Genomic DNA, 24,808 nt, shown 5'->3' with positions numbered 1-24,808 from the left:
ACAAACAGAGGAGTAGCCCCCTGCTGGCCATCGCAAAAATGCACATTACAGGATTCACTTTCCCAATGGAGGATTTGCTTCTTTTATGTACAGTTGAAAATCAACCTTAAGCTATAGCTAGGCATTAATCATTAATTAGAACATCTACAATCATCTTGTACTCGTAAACTAATAATGAGGAAACTAGTGACTCTAATTGTATCACTGTTATACTTTCATTTTTTTTGATAAAGAAAAAAATAACAGACATGATCATTAAATGATCCTGAGAAACAATGTCCAATTATTGTTAATATGAGTTTTTAGGGCCATTCAAAATCACTTCTCAAGTATCCAGGTTTATGACAGGAGAAATATTCTGCAGAAAAACAAAACAAAACTAGTGTTCAGCTGCCAAGTGTTTCCAACATCATGAACAAACTAACACTCAGTTTGCTGAATCAGATGCTTTACACCAGATTTGGAGCCATCACACTTGTCTGACTATCAGCTCCTGTGATGCAACAAGTATGAGTGTGTGTGAGAGCCAGTCGTAATTGCCAAGCCCTTGGGTTTCAGGTCACAGTCAGTCATGATCTTACCAAAGTCTTTTTTAGAATATTTATTATATAATTGAATGCATCTGGTGTTACTCAGTATATAAATAGCGATGCAATAGCGATGATGGTTATGATGGTCAGAGACAGGCCGCTCAATGGTCTCTTCCGAAGCTAAAGCCAAAATACAGCAGTGGCATGCTTTATTGTGTACATTTAAGCATCGGTTAAAATAGGAGATTAAACGGGATAACTATTTTCCTTCTCTGCCACTTCCTTACCCTTTTGGCTCAGTGCTGTGACATCACCTGTGGGGGAGGGACAAAGTGAAATTTCCTTAGAATGGAGGACAGCAGAGTTGAGGCAGAAGCAGCAACAAATGCTTTGAGTGTGCTGAAAAAGACATTAAAAGGAGAAAAAAAGCAAGAAAGGAAGAAACTAGAGACTGGTTGCCTGGTTATTCGTGACAGTGCTTGTGGCCATGACAATGACGATGATGAGGCGGTTAAAGTACAGTGCGAAACCCCGAGTCACACCACATTTCGTTCTTGCATGCATTTAATGTAACACAAATGCCTCGGTGGTCAGCTTCATCAGTCGCTGTTTGCTTTTGTCCCACTGACACCACAACGGCGACAGAGCCGGGTCTGCTCCTTTAAACGAGCCTTTGCGCATAGCCTTCGAATCACCACAACTGCATCAGTGCTGGCTGGGTTGCCTAGCAACTGGACAGCACAGAGATCCCTGAAGAATACCTCTTCCTCTGTATAAAACACAAGCTCGTGTGATTCTCCGATTGTGGTGTGCGCGTGTTGCCAATTTCCCAGTGTTTATGTTACTAATACGGGGGGGAAAACATGCTGAAGAGGAATGAAATAAATAAATAAATTCGACGTGCGTGTTTCCATGCCGTGGGTGCGCTCGCGAGTGTGCCCGCATGCATGACTTGTGTGTGGGTGAGCGCCTTCATGCGTAAGTGCGCGTGTTTCAGAAATGTGGCAAAGTGGAAGAAACGCACGGAAACGCACCGGCACACACTTCCAGCATCCTAATGGGCTTCAGAGAGACAATTCAGCGCATGAACAGCCTGTCGCTAAGGAATTCACCTTAGGTGTCCCCCTCCCTCCTCACCCCTTAGTAGGATATTTTATTTTATTTTAAAAGCAGAGATCCAAAAAGAAAAGAAAAGAAAAAACAGAAAGAAAACACAGGAGACGAGATTCCCTCATCATATCTCTTTGGTCATTGGTTCGGTGTTTCTAGGAGAAGACCACCGGACCCTAATAACGTATTCAAGCGCCATTTAACGCCGGGCAGCGGAGGCAAGTGGACTTTTCGAATAGGTTTGCGTCTTTAACATGTAGGCTAATCCGACGTTGTGACACATTGCATTTGGCGTATCGGGGGGGCCATCCATATTTCTCGGCATCTAATTTTTTTCTCCACCAGAGGAGTGATATAGCCTGCTCTGACGTCTGCATCAGATATTACCCAGTGCTTTTTCAATGTGCATTTTCCCCTCAGTGACTTTGCGCTGATCTACATCATCATCATCAGCAGCAGCAACAACAGAGGGGGAAGACAAAAAAAAAGAAAAGAAGCGGGGGAATGAAGATTTAATTTTTTTCTTTTCTTTTCTTTCTTTTTTTTGTAATACAAACCCACCGCTCCCCTCCAGACGACGCGCGTTTCCAAGCTCAAACAAATATCTTTTAACAACATCACGTTGTGGAATAGTCTGGCGCCAGAGCATCGCTGGAACCATGCCTCATCTGCAGATTTGGACTGGGAAATTTCATCCACCAATTTGATCGTCAAGAGGCTGCTGCTCAGTCACTCATGCCCGTGTTTGTTTGGTTTGTTTGTTTTTAAGGGGGAAGAACACTTGTCATCACTTTTTAAAAGTATTAGGTATGCCGTTTTTTGAGCAAGATGTCTGATCTTCTGGTGTTGGTCGAGGGGCTCTGTGACCTGCACGGATTTCCATAGCCGGGGAAGAGGCAGCGGGGGCCAATTACCAGATTTTTTCTTTCTTTTCTTTTTCTTTTTACCCCCATCCCTAAAGCATATTTTAATGAAGACATCGCATGCATAGATGTAGGCTAGTTTATTCGGCATTTTTAAAAGGCAATTATTTTTTGATTGCCGATTTTTACTTTGTGCATTTTCGGGAGGACCACTGGACCGGTTGGATTATAGGAACTATATAGAAGGATTTGTGGAGATGTTGGGTCGCCAAGAAGATAAATTATGTGGAATTTTCTCTGCTCTGGCGGCTTTGTCCTTCGTATGCTTTGTTCAAAGGTAAGAAAATGTCGCTTGGAAGAAAAAGAAGAAAAGAAATTACGAACTGTCACACCCGTAGACGTGATTACCGGTCAATAAAAGGCTCAGATGTGGCAAATCGCATTAACGGGGTACCCAGGCCTACTTATTAGGGGCATTGCTGCCGATATATGCCCTATTAGACGGCGCTTTGGCGCGCGCGAGCGTAAAAACATGCGCGTGCACAACCAGAAGCCCATTGTGAAACGTAACCTACTCCCGATATCAAAATGGGGATATACGTGTGTGTGTGTGTTGTCTGGGGAGACTGTGTAAAATGACAGCCCTGAGTAGGCACTGTAGGCTTGAGCGATGATTAAGCGATACAATCAATCAGCCGATCATCGATTGATTACGCTGTTCTAAGCAGCTGTCCGCAGCTGTGAACTACAGCACTGTATCCAGCAAGCAAAACCCTTTTAATTTTCAACGCCAACTAATGTTCGTATTCATACTGCTGTCGCCCACTTGCTCCTTTTTGTATATTTATATACGTGTTTCAATCTGATTTTGAGAAGGAATCCTGGCGGGTTGTCATCCTCTGCTGCTCTCCACATAGATGACAGGGTAGCCCTTTAACGTTGCAACGTATTTTTTTTTTTTAATTCATGTGCCATGGCTTTTAAATGTTTACACCATTGCCAAATTACTGCACAAGACTTCATGGATAACGTCTCAGTGTCAGTCTCCTGATCAGTTCCGTAGTTGTTTTGATCTTAGAGGAACTGATGTAGCTTTCATCCCTTGTGGCCTACTCCTTTTTCATGGTCTGCAGCAACCTGCAGCTTCCCTTATGAGAGTGAAATGCTCACTGAGAACACTGGGCTGCACCTTTTGACATCTGATTCCATTACAATAGTCTGACCCAAGCAAATGAAAGGGTTTGATTTTTGCAGATTCCCTCATGATGCTGTCAGGTGTCAAACCCTCCGGCCCTGCAACTGCCCAGCTTGATGAACAGCTGCACTGCCTATGAGCTAATTGAACAGTGATTCCCTGACTGAGCCGTGGGCAGTAGTGCTCCTGCCATACCAAGGGAGCAATTTACCCCCCTCACACACGCATGCATGCACACCCTCCCTCTACACTCATTCAGCCCCTTCCTTGTAATAGGGAACCTCAGCTGGAGAGCTGCTCTCTGCTAGGTGATGCAGGTCATGGCACCAATGTTATAGATGCCACTCAGACTAGAGTGGACTATGCAGTTCCTCCTGGGAGAGGTGGTCTGTCTCCGGGCTCAGACTGATGAGGCCCGTGCTTCTGACGGCACGATGGGAGGCTTTTTGCTATAACCTCGTGCTTATTAAAACACACGCCACTGAATCACGCTGGGCTTTTAGCTGATGGCGAGTCAAATAAACTGTGACGTTGTTACACTTAACACCATTGTTTCTGAAGGACTGGCATCAATATAAAACGTTTGACAGGTGCACCATCATTGCACCCCCTCAACCGATTTGATGAATATGCTGTAGGTGGGGCAGAGGGGGATAATGCACAATGCAAAGCACGTTTTTCAAGCATTTCCAGTTATGATACAAACATGGGATTGTTTTAACATTTTATCAGGTGCACCTCAGAGTAACACAGAAAATAAAAAAGCATCTGCATGGATTTAATTCTTTGCAGTGCTATTTTCTTTGCGTTTTGATTAAATCTGGAGTCTGGTAGTGAAATAATGTTTACTTTGAAGGACGTGGGATGCACGCGTGGATGGGATTATTTGTAAGCGAGGTGTTGTTTAACATCCAAAGTCCCCTTCTGCCCTTTTGCTAACACCTTATCAGGGCTTCCTTTTCAAATGTGACATTTGAAAAGGAATATAGAGTATGTGCAGCACAGTTTTCAGGCTACTATCACTCAGTAGGTGTGCTGCAGAGATGCGTAATGTTTGTGATAAAAGTATTGGACACTTCTGCTTTTGCTGCTTAAAAATGCCTCTTGGATTTTCACCTCCCCTCCAGCTCCTCCATTGGAAGCGCCGGCATGTCTGTGGCCAAGACCACCGTGGACAAGTTGCTGAAGGGATATGACATCCGTTTAAGGCCTGATTTTGGAGGTACGTGTCATGATTACATCTGTTTATGGGTCGAGGGTCTTAACAATTCAAGGTTTGGTCATGATGATATCTACGAGTCATCCCTAAGCCGAGAGCTGCCGAAGAGTTGGCCTGTGGCAAAAAAAAAAAGAAATGGGGATGAGCTTTGAAGTGACTGCTACCATGTCATTACTATGCATCTATCCACATAATCGAAGATGGCTGCTCCTCTAGAAGTAGGGCATACATGGAGACGAGCCGTCAAACGCTATGTCTTTTAAAATCTGGCAGACTGAATGCACTGATTTTCAATACTTTTCTGAATGCACTTCTGATTAGAGATGTTTTATGGCCTCTGCGTTGCACATTACGCCATACATTTGGCCCATTAACTTTTACTGGAAATTATGCATTTGCTCATTACAATAATGTTTGCTTTTATGATTCTTTAAAGTATACAACACGGAGGACAACTCGTTCTTGTTTGCTACGTAGAGTGATTGTTTTACTGAAGCTATTTAACTAAAGCGGAAGTATGAAAATAGCTGGACAATCTATATTAATTTGTTGGTACTTTAATAGGTAATTCGTTGGGTCTCTTTTGTGTAAAATGAAGGTTTGGGGGAAAAAAATCAATAAGAATTAAAGCTTTTCTTTTGCAAATTAAGTAGATCATGTGTACTTACAATGTACAGGATGAAAAGCCAGTGGTTGGTTTCCTTTTGACATTTAAGTTATTGAGATAACATAAAGTTAACATTTCCAGCTGTGGCAGCGTTGCTTTTGTTTTGCTGTAAAAAATGTTCAGGGTTGTAGATTTGATTGAATTTCATTTCAAATGTAAACAGACATACATTTGCATACATTTAGGAGGCTTATTTGGCTGATAGTGGTTTTCTTTAACATACATGATCTAAATTACGCTTATTAAATAGATGCACACTGTTCACCAGTACCTTTTTTAAAATATGCTGCAGGCTGCAGCTTGTCAGCCCTGTGACTACACTACACTTGATGAGAATGAGAGCAAGCAGTGAAAAACATATAGCAGGTGTGCCTCCTCATATAACCTTCGTCTGGTTGGCTGCTCTGATGAAGGCTTATGTGCCAAGATGCGTTAGGCTGATGTTAGCTATTGTAACAAAACAAAAAAACCCAAACAAACAAACAAACAAACAAACAAAAAAAGAAAAGAAAAGAATTTTTTTTTTTTTTTAAATATGCTATGTTATAGTTGAGGTTAGGTCTTTGTTCTGTGTTTTGGAGTGCTGCCATTCCAGAGTTGTTTCAAAGACTCAGTGAAAGGAAATAAGACAAAGCAGCAACGAAATGCCATTTTCACTTTGCTTCCGACTGTTGAAACAAGCTCGTTATGCCTAGCAGTAGTTTTGGACATTGCACATTTCATTTTAGTTTTGCAGCCAATTTCAGTTGGGATATTATCACCCAGCAAGACCCAGCCCCGTTTGACAATATTAAATATCACTCAAATACAAACAAATGTTTCAAAGTCAATGTTTCTGCAACAGATTCACACATTCCTCGGTCCCATTTATGTAGCGCCATAGCTGTGTAGCTGGTGCTTGCAAATGCCAAGTCTATTGTGTTTTCTCTCTGGCGTTTTAATTTGTGCTTTCATGACAGTTGGCAGCAATTTGAAGAGTGTTTCGGGTCTGAACTCATCCTTATTGTCCCGCACACCAGCAACAGTTTTGTAGCTCACCAGTTCCGCCATTCAAAGCAGACAAAAGAATTAAATGTGACCAAGAACTGTTGAATCTGTGTAGCGTTTTTGCTGTTGTTAAAGGTCAGAAAAGACAAAAAAAGCTGGATTCGGCATGTCGAATTGGCAAGCAAGCAACAATCACTTTACTTCGCCATAATGACTTACATAATATATAAAAACACAATGCCATAATTCCCATCGCATATCTCTTGTGGGCGAATTACCAAAGTATGTATTAAATATCAGAATATAATCAGGAATTTTGTGCATAGATTTTGAATAAAAATAAAGGTTTCTGTTCCGAAATGTTCAATGTTAAGAAGATATAGGCAGCGTTTTGTGTTATGTGAATGATTTCATTTTTGTGCAGCTGAGAAATCAGCAATGTTTTAAATTAATAAACAAATGGATTAACACTGCAGCATCCTCTTTTATCTCTATATTACCATCAATTCAAGTAATTGCCTTGATTTCTGGTTCGACATTGAATGATATTAAATATCTATATTGATATTGATTGCCTAAAGATTTGTTAGTCACAGGCTGCTATTCTGTAGCAAGCTGCGAATGTGTTGGAGTAAGTAGAGCAAGTTTTAAGGAGTGAGTATCCCAGGCAGGGAGTAGCTGTGCTTTACCCTCGGGCCAGAGAGCTGTAGTCCATCATGTCTTGATATTTCCAACATCACTCAGCTGCTTCTGCTGTGCTACTGCTGCTGATGACCTTCAGCACTGGAGATTCAAGAAGGAGGATTTTAATTTGGCACAATGCAGGACAGTGAGTGTGATTGCTATCGGCCTGGCCAACACCCATATTAGAAGTAAAGATCAGCCCAGAGGTGTATGTTGGTGGAAAAAGCTTGTGCACTGAGTGGTCAGAAATAGGACGATGATGCGTGATATTATTCAGATCGTTTATTTAAATGGAAAGTCCACTCTGCAGTCATTCCATTTGAACAGTGCTCTCCTCTTCCCATTGATCTGTGAACCGACTGGAATTAAAGATAATAGCTCAACAGTCCCAAATTACTTCTATACTATCATGATATTGGTTGAATTACTATTACTGTTTTTCAATTTTGCAGAAAAAACAGTTTGATTAGTGATCTCTTGCAAAAAGGGTGTGCGTGTCTTCTCTTTGGATTGTAGTCCTCGGTTGTAACCGCCTAACAAACCGCCCATGGTAACAGTGCTGATTTTTCGATCGCAATTCTGAATGATGCATTACATTGATTTAAATTCAGCCAGCGCATTGCAGACCTGGTAAAGAAAGAATCATTTTTTAAGCACAGCAATATTTTTTTAAACACATTTGCTCTTTTTGAATCAGTTGTGTTTTCATACCAATGCAATTGCTGCTACTCAATCCAGGACCTGATTGTACGGAAATCTGTGTCTTGTATTAAAAAAACAAAACACTCACAAGTTACCAAAAAATGGACGGTTGGTTGATCGTGTCGCTGCTCAGCTGCATTTCACAGCGTCTGCCACCAGTACTTGCTTATTTGCTGCATTGATACTGATGAGGTCTATCTTTTCCCACTTAATGTTGAATTATAACGAAATAAGGATGAAACATAGTTTTAATGACATTAAATGATTCTAACTAGCTTGAACTAAGCAGCAAATGGTGCATTCAAATGCTTTTCTTAAAATGTGCTCATTCCATGAGAACTTTCCAGCATACTGAAAAGTGTTGTGTGGACTTGTTTAGGTGTGTTGTTCATGTAAGGCAGATGACTCACAGTGATGTATGACAGTGTCTTACAATTAATCGGAAAATAGTGGATTTTGGGAATATGCCCAATTTGGGGATACTAGTAAATCTGCAAAGAGAATCAAAGCTTGAACACATACTAAATGGAAAATAGGACACACTAATGAGACTATACATTTTAAAAGTTCACAGACATTGTAGGGAGTAAGAGCAACCACTGAAGCAGTAAAGCTTTATTAGTTATTGGAGCACAGTGGTGTTGGTCATGTGTTTAATGATATCTTCTAAAACTGGTTGGTCTTTATCATGATTCAGTGATGATGATGCACCTTCTGTTGGGGTAGTCCCTGTCTTTGATTTCATAGAAATATTTGTTGGGAAATTCAAGGTAAGTGCAAAAATACTAGAAATAGTCATGGAGGGCTTTGGTTGACTATATATGTTTTGGGTTATTACATTTGAAAGAGATGTATGTTATCATAAGAATGAGGGGGTTTAAAAGAAATATTTTCTTCTATTCATAATGAAATAAAGAAATATTGGAAATTGAATATTTTTTCCACTTTCATATTTAACCACAGGTACAAGAATCAGATCCAGAACATGTAACATTTACACTCGTCTACTGTTCCACAACCATCCCATTTGACAAATCTGATAAATGATTTAGTACTCTGTCGAGAGGAGCAGGGGCTGTGGATGCACATGCATTTATTTTTCAAATCCATAAGCCGGTTAAGCTTGTTGAAGACTTGCAATTGTTACAATTACCTAAAATGATTTGCATTTTTTTTTAACTGCAGCACCAGACTTCATCTTAATATACAGATACTAATTTCTTTGTCTAGTACATGTAATTATGAGTGATCAGTTGATCTTTGAGAGTCTTAAGTCTTTCTCAGGTAACAGTGCATCTAGCGTCTATGTTTTCACTCTTTCAGAGTAGCTTGTAACATCAAAATCTACACAAGAAGGAGAACCAAAATGGCTCCAAAGCAGCCTCACTGGCAAAGCATTCTGTAGACAGATATGCTTCCTTAAGCTAGCAATATTTTATCATTGCAGGTTTTGTTCGGGTGCAACCACTCAACACATGCCAATCGTATGCTACAGAATGCCAACACTCTTGAAATTGGCCGCATGTTATCAAGCGAATCAAAGAGTAATCTCGCAGACTGGAACTCTGAGCCAGTGGAGTGAAGTAACTCATCAGTAAGATCACCTGCTGGGGAAAACAGACAGTTGACTCTCCATGGCACATGGTCGGCTGCTCTTGACCAAGTGTTTTTGACAGTAAGCCCCATTTTTCAGTGAACACGGGAAGCTCTGCTGCAAGGTATTCCTCATGCGCCTCTGCACCTTGACAGCATTTTGATTATATAGGTTACAATGGCAAAGCCCCTTGGAAACCTGGGGCAGGTGCTGAAGAGCCAAAGAGTCTGTGTCATGCCTGAAAAAAGGCAATAGATCAGGTACCTAGTAAATAATCACAGTGGACTTGTAACTGGTAAAGGTTCATTGTAGAAAATTGCAGCTATCAAGAAGACCACTGATCTCAAGATACTTGTTGGGCGCAAGGTATTTTTGCACATGGTAAAGTACTCTGGCGAGTTTTGAGATTGTTTTTTCCTGCAGTTGACCCCACAATACTACCAGGTTCACAAAGAAATGAAGTATAAATAGGGCCCAGAGAACTTACAGAACTCATTGCTTTACATTCAGTATACCTGCTAGATTATTATCATAAGCTGTAGACATCATTTTAAAAACAAAGGTCAGCATGTCTAAGAACAGACATTCATGCTATGGTGTGTAAAATATCTGAGTATGAGAACATTCAATTTATACTGTGCATAATGTACTATGCAAAAAATCTTGTGGGTGCAATATGGATGCAAATATGGTCCAGAATGGTTACACCTCTCTTGCATCTAATGACAAGTGTCAAATTTCTATCTGAAAGAGCCCGGGAGGTGCCAGACTCTCTCTGCACTCTCTGCTCGACATCTCTCACATTTTGCCAGCGGTGGCAGCACCAGTCCGACAACAATGTATCTGGTACCATGACTGTTGTCAGACATTAGACTTAAAAGGTCACAGTGATGAAGATTACTTTTGGTTATCATCATCTATACTGAGACCTGTGCTGGTTACCATTTTGAATGTATTGAATATATCACCCAGTTGACTGAATTAGCAAACTAGGTAGCGAGTTAGCGAGCAGAGCTACCTGTCAAGCAGAAGACCATTGAATCCTCCAATCACTTTCTGCTGGCTGCAACAATGTTAAGACAGCAATAGACCACTTCCTTATTGCAGCCTTTTCATGTACACATTTTGATCTCCAGAACTTCTTCTCTTTAGTTGTCCTTTTAGACAACATGATTTTATTGTGAAGAATTGCTCTAATGTGTATGCCGATTGCTATGAAATCCTGATGGTTTGGTCTGTTTTGGATGGAAGTCTTATCAATGACATGTTCAAGGTCCAGTCAAAAAGACCTAGAGAATGGTTGATGACTTTCTGGCAACCACCAGTCACAAGGGTTCCACATCAAAAATGTCTCTGTAATTGCTTTGGTCCCTACTAGACTTGTGTGATATGTCTGCCTTACTATTGCAGACAAAACATTTCTCTGTTTCCGGTTTTCACATTTCACAGTTAGTTTCACTACTGCCTTGAGAGTTTGCAGACAAGTGAGGACTTCCTTACAAACTGCAGGCAACCGTGGCAATCTGCTAGTGACCAAAGCAATTAGATCTCTGTTTTCTGTGATGCACTATATACCACTTTGTGACTGATATCACTTCACTACTACTGGTAACCTCTACCAAGCACTCAGCAGTCAACATTTTTTTCCTAATGACCCATGATTGACAGGGGGCCACCAACCAATTTCTAGGTATTCATGATGGGAGCTTTAGAAATCAATTTTACAGCAATTGCCATCAGCCACTTGCCAACCAACTTGGGAACACACCTTCTTCCCTACCCACCAGTGGTTGCCAGATTATCACAGACTGGTCTTTAGGCCCATGTGACTGAAGCCCTAGTTTTTTCTCTGCATCTAAGATTTTCTTTTAGAAAACAACTCAACAGCTTTCTTTGTAAGCTAAGACTCAAATTTTAAAAGACAAGTTTGACCAAAGCAAATGAATGCCAAGTAATGTAACTAACTTTAGCTAGGTAGAGAATTAGCAAACAGCTAGTGCAGGGGCTGTAAAGCTTTCTGTCAAGCCGAAACTGAGAAACGTCTGCATCCATCTTCAGGGCTTTGAACTCTCTGAGGTTTCTTTACAGCAAAATGAATGCAGCTCTTCATTACTGCCTGATTTTAGCTCATCTTGTAGAAATTTTATTCTCACAAACATTATCTTTCCTTCTGTGATTTCATTGCGATGCTCAGCATGTTAATACATTCCAGTTTTTTGCCCCTCGCACTCACAATGATTCCTTGCCCCCACAACGCCTTTCCGCTATTCAGTGCATGAGCTAGATCGCCCCCTGTTGCTGACAGGCAGGCGCTATATAGATCAGTCTGGCATATTACTTTCATTAAAGATCCAGTATACACCTTTTTCCTGTTTGTGATTTCATTTCTTTGTCTAATTTGTCGCTGTTACAAATTCTGCAAAATTGCACATCTTCCTTGTTGATTTTATATGTAAATGATTAATTAAGGGAGTGTCTGCATCCCCTTATGGCTAAATCAATCAGGCTTCTGCTTGTGCGTACAATTACTCAACAGCTGAGATTTATAAAAGAGGGTCATGTGTATGCATGGCTTTATAAAACTGACGAAAAGAATGCGCATTCCTGCCTTTACGCATACACAATTTTAGCCATTCGAATGGTTGCTTTTTAAAAAAAGATACCAATGCCTCACAGAATGGATAGGAGACCATGAGGAGATATTCAAGAAGCCAGATTTAAAAAGTGTTCCAGATAGTGTACCCACTCCACCTTTATGAAAGAAAGAAGACTGTTTACAGCTGCTACAATTTATTATACAGTTTATCCCAACATTAGCCTGACCCTTCGCCAGTATAGCCTGTTGTATGTTGCAACATTGTATGCCGATAAACAGGTGATAAATCAAAGAAGTTACAGAAATTCAGTTTATCTGCAGTTTGAAAACCATGGTTTGTTCATCTCTTCTGCCTTTCTTCTTCCGGCTCACCCTTTTATCTCACCCTTCTCTCATTTACGTAGCCTTGCATGCATGCACACAAAGACACTCAAGTGTGCTCGAGAAATTGCATGTCTCCGCATTAAATCATTTTTTTCTCAGTCAAGTTGTCCGACACTTCAATAAAACTTGACTACAAATGCTGCTTATCTTGGATAACACAGCCAACCTTGGTAGTCATGCACCACAGGCCACACTTTGAATCACGGCTTCTCTGACACATGGCTTTAACGTGTTCCACAATGACGTCATCATTTATTATGTAGGTTTTCATAAAAGTGATAGTCCCTAAAAAAAAAAGTAGTATGTGAATTACCCAAACTGTTTCTTAACAGACCTCATAATCAGTCACATAATAAGTTTATAATACTGTTTGGTGGTACCTTGTAGTGACTGTATTTTCTAGCAACAGCAAGAAAACATTTTTTAAGCAAGTCATGATACCGTGCTATCATGTTGGTGACAATATTGTGATACAAGGAAAGTGTGTCTGTCTGTGTATATGCTTATCATGCAGTTTAAAAATGTGACAGTATTATTACCTGCCCGATTTTCCTGCCACCATTTTATATACTGTGATTTTTTTTCTTTCTTTATTGCAAGTTATTTAACATCATTTACTTTGCCCTGATTTATCTAAAAAATAAAAACAAAACAAAGGACTCAACAAGGAGTACATTTCAATTCAGTTTGATTCAGTGTATATAGTGGCCAGCACGATCTGATATCGTCGTGTTGGTGTTAGAGCAGGGCGATATGACCAAAAATATTTATCACGATATACATTTGAAAATTTGCGATAACGATATAACTGACGATATAATTGACACTAGACAAAATACTTTACAACTCCACAATTTTATTAGTGGAAAAAAAAACATCAATGTATTTTCACTTTTCACAAGCAGTTGTTTTTTTTATGTGCATTAAAGTTATATAATATAAAAAATTAACAGTGCAAATGGAAATTCCTTGCTGACAGTTTAACCAAAAGGCATTTCCAGTGGAAATTAGAGCTGGGCGATATGAGATTTTTTCATATCACGATATGTTTTTTTCATTTCAGGCGATAACGATATCTATCACGATATAAGCCAAATAACTATATTTGTAAGATTTAAATGTGCCGTTGCTCACAAGTAAAATGTGAAATAATCAGCAGCATGTTTTGATTTAAATATTTATTTCCCATAATAAGTTCAACAGGGTAGATGTACTTAAGGAACATGAGACTTTTTCAGATAAATAAAGGCAAATATTGCAAACTACACAAAAGGCAGCCACTAAAGCATTTAAGTTTCAAAATAGAAAAAACGAAACAGACTAAATTGTCAATTCCACTTAGAAACAAAATATTAATTCTAAAAATAAATCTTAGTTTGTTTTACAGAAGAACAGACAAAACTGACTAACTTTTGTCAATATCAAATAAACTGAGAACTAAAAGGAAATTCTCAATCTCTCCTTGTTGTATAGCTGAGCTTTTCAAACAGTTTTAACAGTTACTTTAGTCTGACAAAAGCCGAATGACGAATTAGCGCTTCCAGTCAGAGACTGAGGCTACGTCCACACGTACACGGGTACTTTTGAAAACGGAGATTTTCCGTTTTCGTTTTAAAAAATAATCCCGTCCACACATAAAGGGAGAAATGAAGGAAAACGCTGCTATAAACATGCCAAAGCAGCAGGTGGCGCTAGATTCCTAACCGTGCAGAAATGTTGGCCAATCAGAAGTCTAGAAGCCTCGGTGGGAAAAAGTAAACAAAGCTGGGGCATAGAAGCAGAACCGAGTCGTATGTGTGGAGGGACAGTAACTGTGTGTATATGTAAGCATTTAAACACTGCAGAGAGTAGAATTAACAGTAACAGTATTGTAGAAATTCATTTCACCGAAACAATAACGTGGCGCACAGTGTGACGCATGCACCAGTTTATTGTATTTCCAGACTTGCTTTCGGCACAATTTACAGTGCACGCTACTCTGTTTTTTGTCAGACTTGAAATAGCCGAAATACCTTCACACTACGGAACTTCTATGGCTCTTCCGTTCGACAATCTCTCCGGCATTGGAACCATCATCTGTTTTCTCTTCGGTCACGCTCGGTTGATTTTTCTAGTCGGCACACTCATTTCCTCCATTACGCGCTGGCTCCATTACCCGCTGGGTGCTTCCCAAACAAACACACGTGCGGCTTGGCACTTGTGCTGTACGTAACAAGTCACGCGACGTGACGCTGCGGCTGTGATTGGTTCGGCTCTGCGTTACTTAATTTGGATTGGCTGACCTTTTTTTTTTTTTTTTTTTTTTTAAGAGGACAAGAGCGGCGAGGTCTATCGCGATAGCTTAATTTCTCTATCGAGTAAAAGTTATATCGCGATACATATCGTTATCGTTCTATCGCCCAGCTCTAGTTGGTGTTGTTCCCACATCATCATGAAAATGTTGTTCCAGGTTCAACATTGCAAGTGACCAATCAGAATGTTGTGACGTCATACTTTTGCGACTTCGGGAAAAACCGCCGTAAAACAAAAAACTGTACTTAAGCTGCGAGAAACCGCCTCTGTCCGCCGATCAACGGACCCTGACCCTAACCCTGACCCTAACTGTAACCCTTTAATAAACGGTAAGTCGATTTGATATTTTCTTTGCAACATTGGAATTTCATAAATGCACGAATGGCTTGGTGCGCAAAAGAATAACGCCACAAGAATGTGATTGGTCACTTGCAATGTTGAACCTGGAACAACATTTTCATGATGATGTGGGAACAACACCAACACGGCGATATCAGATTATCCATAGTGGCCAAGTCACAACAACAGTCGCCTCAATGTGCTTTATATTTTACGACCCCACAATAATACTGAAGGCTCTACAATAGTCATGAATAGAGACTCTGGTTAGGCTAACTTGGGGGAGTCTGTCCTGATATTTGGTTCCTGGGTATTAATTATTGTATCACAAGACAATGTACTGCAATGTTGATTTTTTTGTCCCATGGTATGGGGATGTAGCTGTACCAGAAACTTAGTAGTTCGTACCAATACCAGTCGAAAAGTGTGTATTTCAGAATAACATAAGGATATTTCGTAGTTTGGATGATGTGGCTGAATTGAAATTCATTTACTTTGAATTACTTTAACAGGTCTGGATTTCATCTCTTAGATGTTTTTCTAAATTCAAAGATGTGAAAAGCATGATGGCATCATTTGCATATAGCCTTTTGCATATCAGTTATAACCCCTTTTGGCCTTTTTTTAAAAGTCTAGATCGAAGTACGCTAGTCGCTATTTTCCATGTGTAATATGTGCTGTGCAGTGCATAGTGTTTTTGCTCATGTGCATTCTTTTTCTTACATGTCTGGATTGCCTACAGTACTAAAAAAACATGTACATTTTCAGAGTACTGTAGTGAGCATTGGTTTTGGTACTTCCCCTGCACAGAAGCTTTACCCTTTTTTATAAGTCGTATAAGCAAAAAATGTAAAAACAAACTAGAACACTTAAAATAGCAACAATCTTTGATGGATGGATGCATTTTGGGCCACATTACCCCACCATAATCTCAACATAGTTTGAACCCAGACAGCAAAGGCAGCATGGTTTGAGACTGTCCACCAAAGCTCTTCATCCACTGTAATTTTTAAGTGATGCATTTAAAGATAGTTTGAAATTTGCAATTTTGTTTTTTCATTGCAGTATGCAACCACAGTGTGACTCTAAAAAAAACATGAAATTTACAATTTTGACCACTGTGACTCAAATACTGTATTCCAGCTCTCAGGAGAAGCTTATCCTCCTCGTTTAATCAGAATTCAAACAATGGAAATAATATAGAGAGATACATTTTGGTAATGATACCGCCACCTATAGGTGTTACGGCATTTTTACAGTTGTAACAAAGTTGCTGTTTCTGCAGACGGATCCTTCATTTATCCCCCTCCTACTTACACAGCCATTTTGTCTCTTTGTTCATTAACCTTTTGTGAAAAGAATACTTATCAATAATACTCGACAGATCACCATATGTTCCAGTAAGAGACCTAGCAGAGGTCATGCACTGTGCTAAGAATGGTTTGTACTTTCAGTCAGGAAAAAGGGCATGGTGATCTGACAGTTTCATTCTGGCGAAAACAATTCCCTGTCTTGCTATCAGTGTGAACAAGCTAACAAATGGAAAAACAAACAAACGTCCAGTCAGTTGGAGACGATAAGAGGGCCAAGCTCAGCTCATTCACACATTCGTCCTTCTGGAGGACACATTTCAAATCAAGCTGTCATCATCACAGGAATGGGTTTTATGATCTCAGCTTCCACCATTAACACACCATGACAGGTGACATATCACAAATGCTGTAAAGATGTCATTCTTCCCGCAGAGCCGTGACCAAGTGTGGGACATCTCTAGATGACAAAAAAGTGCATTTACTCAATCCAGCACTTCAGATTTTATGGATATACATGGTTAAATATGGTCTGGTGGGCAAATGTTTTTTTAAGGGTTGGCAAAAAGGGTGTTCAAGTTCAAGTGTTGATCACGAAGAGCACTGAGTGAAGTTGAAAGCCCGGCCACTAAATATAGTCAGTAGATGTCCAGGGGGTGTTCTGAGGCAAGCAATTTTCAAATAGTGACTTTGAGATGAGCTTGTAATCATGGAGCGAATGTATTTTTAGATGACCAACCAATGTAGACAATACTTCATCATATCAGAGTAGACTAAAGAAACAAAGAACCAATCCTCTACCTACCTAAACGTTCTTTTAATTAATAGGTTCAAATGGTTACAAATAGAAATCTTTATAAACATCATTAAATGGGGGAAGCTATCAGTGAAAGTGCTTTCCACAGTGTTTAATGTGGTTGCATAAAACGGTAAGTTACGCTACATGGGAATTTAATGGGAAACCACTCAGCAAAGACTTTAAACGTCTTTATTTGATTAAAATGCACATTTCATCTTCCTGCCTTCATCATGCAACAAACACAGAAATAAGGAGCATTTGAATAGTTAGGAAGGTTTGAAAAAAACAAAACAGGTGTAACTGTCCATCTACCCATTAGGGTTGTTGGGAGACACTGAAGCCTGTTGCAGCAGTCACAGGCTAAGAAGTCAGGTGCACTCTGAACTTGTCACCAGTCCAAGGCTAGTGCAGAGACAGGCTACTATTCTTGCACTGACATTTAAACCTATGGCAAGTTTAACCAATTAACCTAATGTATTTGGACAGTGGGAAGACAGAGACAGAGTATCGGGAGAGAACCTACATGTGCACAGGGAAGATGTGCCAATTCCACACTGGACCCAGTTTTCAAAAATATTTCAGTCAATAATTCGTTATTTTTATTATTATTATTATTAGTAGTAGTAGTAGTAGTAGTATTAGCAATCATTATTATTTGACCAAATTGTTTTGGCAGCATGATTTTAGCACAGCACTGGTATAGAGTAGCAAAAAACAAAAGCAAAATAGACAATTAAGTGCCTTGAAGCAACCCATATGGAAAAGAAATAGGAAAAACTTATAAAAGACTTGCATAAGATGTGGTCTACTTCATATAGTGAATCATATAAGGCAGTGGTCCCCAACCTTTTTTGCGCCACGTACTGGTTTATGCCTGACAATATTTTCACGGACCGGCTTTTTAGGTGTCGTGGATAAATCCAACAAAATAAAACTAGTACCGGTACAGAAGAAAAATAAGATTTATTCATAACACCAAGGAAAAGACCAAGGAAAACTGAGTTAATGATAAAAACGATAACAAAATAACGCTAAAAACCCTGAAAACCATACATTTCACACCCGAGCCTCAACTCTCGCGGCCCGGTACCAAACTACTCCGGTCTGTGGCCCGGGGGTTGGAGACCGCTGATATAAGGCTTATATGATTTACTCAAGAAAGTGGCCACTTTCTCATTACTTTCATATATAGTTTTAGTAAGTATCCAAAACATACAAGTTTCATTTATATAATTTTTCAAGGGATCTTATCTCTGTTTTCACTCTTGTATGCTTTTCATACAAGTTTCACACAAGACAGATACAAACTTTATAAAATTTATATATATCTTTCCATATGGGAAGTGTTGTTGTGATTTGGCGCCATACAAATATAAAATTGAGGTAGGCTGTGATTCAAAGCCAGTCATTGTTCTTAGAAATGTAGAGTGTTCAGTTTCCCATGAAGGCTATATATATATATATATATATATATATATATATATATATATATATATATATATATATATATATATATATATATATATATATATACTCTTAAGCACTCTTAAGCATATTTTATATACTCTTGAAGCGGTATTTTGCATATGCCATAGTTTATAAGGCTGTTTCACAATATTCAGCTTTTTTCAGTGGATCTTGATTAGGTCAGCGTTTACATTGTCTTTCTGTCGTTCCTATACTGAACATGGGAAATAATTTAGATTATCAGCACAAAAACAGTTCAGTGATGCTTTACTAAGCTACTCTCCTACCTTACTTTGTCCTTGTCTGGTGTAATAAACAGTGATAGTGGCTTAGTGTGTCTTAAATGGTATTTTGTTGGTAGTGCAGCAGGGAGAAAATGAATTTCAGTGAGCATACTGTAGATGTGCATAAGCAGGATGACAAAGAAATGAGCCTGCAAAGAGAGCCTGTAAATGTCTAACAGAAGGTGCTGTGCAGGGGTAATTTATGAAGTGTTGTCTCGGTGTAGACAGCCCTGCAGATTTTAGAAATACATGTGACTAGTGGAAATTGCAAGTGGTGATCTCTTCTGTTATTTTTTTTCTCTCCACGACTTTAAAGGTTCACATGGTTCACGGGATGGAGAATTTTTCTGTAACAGATGGATTAATTAAAGTTCAACCGTGTACCTTTTAGGGAGAAAGGACAATAAAGGACACCCTGTCCGGGGACTGGAATGTCACAGCAGCTCCACTGGGAATAAATCTGAAACCATTACAGAGGTGACTAAATCTCTGGGGAATTCTCTGCGGTCGTGGGGCATTTTATGTTTTATGGTGGTTATGAGCATTAAAAAAACAAAAATGAAGTAAAACAAAACCAAATAAAAGTAGCACAAAAAGAATTTGGTGTTGAAAACCAATATGTGATTTTTAGTTTAAAATACAGTATTGTGTTACAGACACAAACATCAAATGACATCAATGCAATTTTTTTATTTAATACATTTAATTGATATTATTAGTTTAAGGCTTTTAACCTTGGTCCCTATGACAGTGTCAGAATGCACCATCTGTGAGCAGCTGTTTTAAAGGTGTGTCAAAGTCGGGCTGCTAACAGTGAAAAAAATAGTCTAACACTGCTGTGCGTTCGATTATTTACTGTGTCACAATAAAGGGAAAATTGTTCCAGTCTGTAAATAGAGCAGCATTTCTCACATTTATACTATAATTATATGCAGAACAGAATGTGCTAGTTGGATGATAATAATAATTTAAATATTTTTCATGTGCTCCTACTGTACATTGGAATTGTCTTGGAGCAAGAACATCAGTCAGCTATAGAGCTGCTGCTGCTGCTGCTTGATGCTACCATTAACAGTTCTGAGGTGGTACGTATTATTTATCATTACACATGAAACGACATGAAGACATATTTTTAACAACAATAAAAAGGATCCGCAATTTGACTAAGAAATGAAATACATCACATTCAGATTACATGATACAATGTTTCTTTGTCGATTTGTTATTAAGTTACCAAAAGTTTAAACAGCTAAAATTATAAGAAATAAAGGCTAATTTTTTTGAGTGTTCAAATTTCCAACAAGTGTTGCTTCTGTGAATGAAAAGAAAACCCCAAATCGATTCTATTTCGTATTTAAAGTGTCAATGGTGTTCCATAGACATGTACCAAAACACTGTAAGAGGATAAAACTTTCTATATTTATTGGAGACTTCCGACTGCAGGAAGTCATATTGCTTCCACAGTCGATAACAATGCTGCGTTCTTGTTTTCTCCACAACATGTATTTTGTCTTGCATCCTACCATAAAGTCATTTTGACACAAGACTTTAATGGTTTCAAATAAAAGAGGATCACGGTAGAATTTTGCAGTTTAATGACCTCAACCATTAAAAAACATCAATGGCTTTCAGGACCACTCGTCAAAGCGAATCAGACTCTCTACCTGTGCAGCAGTTTGTGACAGCAACTGTAATTGCCGGATCCCGAGCTATAGGCGGTCCAGCCTGTGGACATGTCATCAAAGAACGGTCACCTGCCATATCTCTCTGCCATATGCAGCTCGGGTTTTGCTGATCTCATTTCCCATTGACCTCAAATGAGTCCCAGTTGCAGCTTGATCTTGTGTGTAATGGATAAGTGGTAAATGTAGCCATGAAACAGCACATCGGTTTCAGCGAGAGTGGTGAGTAGAATGGACACCTAATTGACTGCATATAAAAGGCGGGACATGTAAGTAAGAGCAGCAGCTGCAGCGCTTTATATTCAGCTTGTAAGATGCTGTAGCGTAATGTAAGTGTAATTGATATGAGGCTATCCCGTGTGTCCTTTGAGATGATAGACTAAATGCTGCTCACATACGTGTGCGGCTCTTTACAGAAAGTACTCCCAACACTATTACTTTACCTTCTGAGAACACGACCACTGATTGATGCCCGCAGGACGTCGGATGCAACCTGCAGTTTGGCGGACGCAGATATTAAATAATATGTGGTAGCAGGTAGATCTATCAAGGTTAGCAGGCAACACTTGGGACAATCTCTTAGTCTGTGTGCTGCGACATGTCAAATGTTGGGGTGTTTTGCATATGGGCTGATGGCAGAGGCCATTGTAATTCAGTCTCAAAGTAATGCCTATTCAGCGCAAAACATAAGTGTGTTGTCAGAATCCCAGGATGGATGTTGGGGCATGTGCAAGTGAAATCTATCCTGATGAAGAGAGAATGCCCAGTGATTTATTACAGAGGGAACGCAGGAAAAAATGCTCAAGCTGGGCACTTTTTCCTTTTCCCTTCGCTTAGATTTTCTATTTGAATTAAATGAGGTGTGTATGTAGACAGGCAGAGGGGGGGCAGGGGTGGTGAGAGATAGCATGCAGGAGAAAGGACATACTTCATCTTCCCATTCAAAGTGTTGTTTTCAGCAACTTTGAAATGAAGGAGAAAAATGCTGATAGAATTGCACCAGAATGTATCGCAGTGGACTGCAAAGTACAAAAACCCTAGGTCAGGCGTTGGTGAGGCATCCTGCATGCAGGGCATTTTTCCTCTTTTTTTTTAAATTCCTCTTAAGGTCCCCAGTGACTCACTTCTTGAACCTGCAGTGATTGATGGGAGGTGTGTCCTTGACAAGGCCATGATAGGGTGGCCAAGGGCAAGATACAGCTATCAAATTGTTTCATATACATAAACAAGGATTAAAAAAGCCATTTACGGCATCTGGAGAGAGAGGCTTTCACCCTTACTACTAGGAAACATGCTTAAAAGCCCATCTCATTTCTGAACTCAAACAGCTGGCCACAAAAAAAAAAGGTTTCCACATAAAAATATTTTGTGCATAGTGTAGGGCTAAAGGAAAACGCAAGATGGAAGCGTGGCTCAACTTCTGTGAAACAGTGTTTACACCTCTTAAAGCATCAATAAGAACAATGCAATAAAATGCAAATTATTTATATTGAATTCAGTGACCATTTGAGAGTAGACCAGTGTTGTAGCTCTGAAAGGGAAATTTTTTCGTGTTATAATTATTATCAGTTCTGCACTGAAGCGTCACAATTCAGTACCTGGAGGTTTTTACTGCTGTTATAACAGGTGCAGAACATAGCTTGGCATTGTCTTCCTGAAACAAGCAAAGTCTCCCCTGAAGGAAATCTACTTCAGCACTTATGAGACCTTTACAGATAGCTATGCACGTTACACATGCCATGCACAGTAATGAACATCATGTCATTACCGATGCTGGCTTTTGACCGTGTGCTAATAACAACCTAGACAGAGAATTTCACTGTTAGCCTGACAAATGTGGCTTCCAGAAATATTTTGCTTTTTATTTAGTCAGAGTACCCAACATGGTGGCACAGCTAGCATCACTGTAAATATGCTAGAGACTGACAGCGATAACAGAAAAAGATGATTCTCTAATTTTGTTTCATGTTGCATACACCATAATTGTGATCAGTGCTGGGATCGTTACTTTAGTTTCTTAAAAGTATTGTATTATGTTACTTAATCTGTTATACTACTCATTACATTACATTACATTACTTACCAAAGAAGACCTGCTGAAGATCAGTGTGTGTTCTTTGCTAACATTGCGTTAGCATGCTATATGTGCAGATGCTTCCAAATACAGAGCAAAAGTAGTGCTGGCAGCACGATGCAGTTGTTTATGTCGTGGATGCAATTTGTAGTTTAGCGGACTACCTCACGTTTGTCCTTTTGTTCAATAAATATAAAAGCAATGTCCATACCGCTCCACCATTTTCCTCCTCCCGGCACATGACCTGAAATCAGCTGACTGCAGCACAAGTGAGCAGGAATAAGAAAAGTTTTGTTGGATGTTTTTTTTCTTTCTATCCACCCAGCATTAAGATAACTGAAGAATTAATGCAAGTGATGAGATAATTGTAGCTGTAATGTAATCACTGAATTTATTATATTACTGCGTTCCTGAAAAATATGATGTCATTACAGTAACGTGTTACTTTGCAACACTGATCGTGATAATACGTTCTCAGGGTGTCCGATACAGATAATTACCTTAATGCTGTTTCGTATGAACTGTTCTGGCATCTGTATGCATAATGGTGATGTCAGTGGTGATGCTTTCATTTTCATATTACAATTCAGGGCTCTCTTGTTAATTGTAAATAGAAACAGGAACTGACACTGTAGGTATACTTTACCAGGTCTTGTTAAGTCTACAATTTAGAAATAACTTGAATAGGGTTTCTTATGTCAAACTCCATTCTCCTGTTTTGTGAAGCTATAGGTATGTCAAAAGATATGCATGTATAAACTGAAAGATCTGAACTGTAGTTGTGTTTTTAGTTTTTGATTTTCTGTGTGATCACAAATAAATGGAAGACATTTGGACAGATGTATCCATCCTCCTGCACGGTCACATGTCTCTGCAGTTCAAGTGTACAGTAGATGTATGTGTCAACTGGCTGATGAGTTAAACTTACTGAAGTTTTCCTCTAGTGGCACAACACAACTTCTCTATTTCTCTTCCTGCCCTTCTTTCTTCCTCGGAGTCTTTGAACACACAGCAGCACTCGCTGTTACTCTTCCTTTTGATTCCACTTTTTTCATCTGATCTAACACGACTTTAGTTTGTTTTCCTTCTTTACATTTATGCAGCTTGTTTTTGTTTTTCACATACTATTTTTTCTCCCCCTTGTTTTTGAGTTTGTCATTTAGAGTCTGTTATCCAGCTCTGTTGACTTTTGTTTGTCGTGTTGCAGGACCTTTTTTTATTCCTCGCTTTTGTTCGAGGTGAGATGTTTCTTTTTTTTATCTCACCTGCGCAATGTGACTTTCTCTGTTCCTGTGGTCTAGCAGCATTTCATGTGAAAATAAATGAACTGTAAACTCTAGATGGCAATTCAGCTAAAATGAAGAAGTAGTGAGATTCCTGCACACATGCCTCACACACATCTCGCTAATGTCTTGTACTGTTCACCCTTTGATGACCTTGGTTGTATTCACTCCTGATGGGTTTTTCTTGTTTGTTTTTTTGGTAAATTGTAATTTAGTGGCTTGGACAGAACAGCAGAAAGAACACGAGGAACACTAAGAGTTTCTTTACTAATAAAGAACTAATTCATGTATCGTACTCTCTTGAGACATATTAGTCTTGATTGGTGAGGAGGATCTACACATAATTACCACAGGTTAATGTAATTACACAGACATTTAAAGCGGGACTTACCAATGCGTGCACGATGATGCTGATGCCATTGGATATCGTGGCATCAATTAAAAGAGACAAAAACAGATGCCCTTTTGTAAAGAAAACATCCTGTATTTAGCAGCACACATATCTTATGACTTTGCTTAAGCCAATTTTTCAAAATGTTCAGTTCACGATCAGAAGGGAACATGAAAATAATGGCATTGATTAAAACTGTCAATGTGCGACTGAATAAATTAGGCCTACGAGTAAATAAATAATAAGCTGGACCACAGAGAACTGATGAATGAATTATACCCTTTTTTAGCCAATAGTTTGCTAACAGCTTCAGGGGGAAATCCTGCAATGGACACACTTTGTCCTCAAGTACCCAT

At 39.3% G+C, this 24,808-nt stretch overlaps 1 protein-coding gene across 1 annotated transcript in view; it reads left to right on the top strand.

Annotated features, from left to right (window-relative positions):
• Positions 1 to 1,559: 1,559 nt before the first annotated feature.
• Positions 1,560 to 24,808, top strand: part of gabrb4 (gamma-aminobutyric acid type A receptor subunit beta4) — a 54,369-nt gene continuing 31,120 nt past the window's right edge. Inside the window, exons 1-2 of the mRNA XM_080866516.1 lie at positions 1,560 to 2,840; positions 4,826 to 4,920. Of these exons, the coding sequence (XP_080722642.1) occupies positions 2,761 to 2,840; positions 4,826 to 4,920 (175 nt within the window). The 5' untranslated portion in view covers positions 1,560 to 2,760. The remainder of the gene's footprint in view (positions 2,841 to 4,825; positions 4,921 to 24,808) is intronic.

The sequence above is a fragment of the Rhamphochromis sp. 'chilingali' genome, assembly GCF_963969265.1.
Source record: "Rhamphochromis sp. 'chilingali' genome assembly, chromosome: 19".
Lineage (NCBI taxonomy): Eukaryota > Metazoa > Chordata > Actinopteri > Cichliformes > Cichlidae > Rhamphochromis > Rhamphochromis sp. 'chilingali'.
Note: the sequence above shows the minus strand (reverse complement) of the source record. Positions and strands in the feature narration are given on the sequence as shown.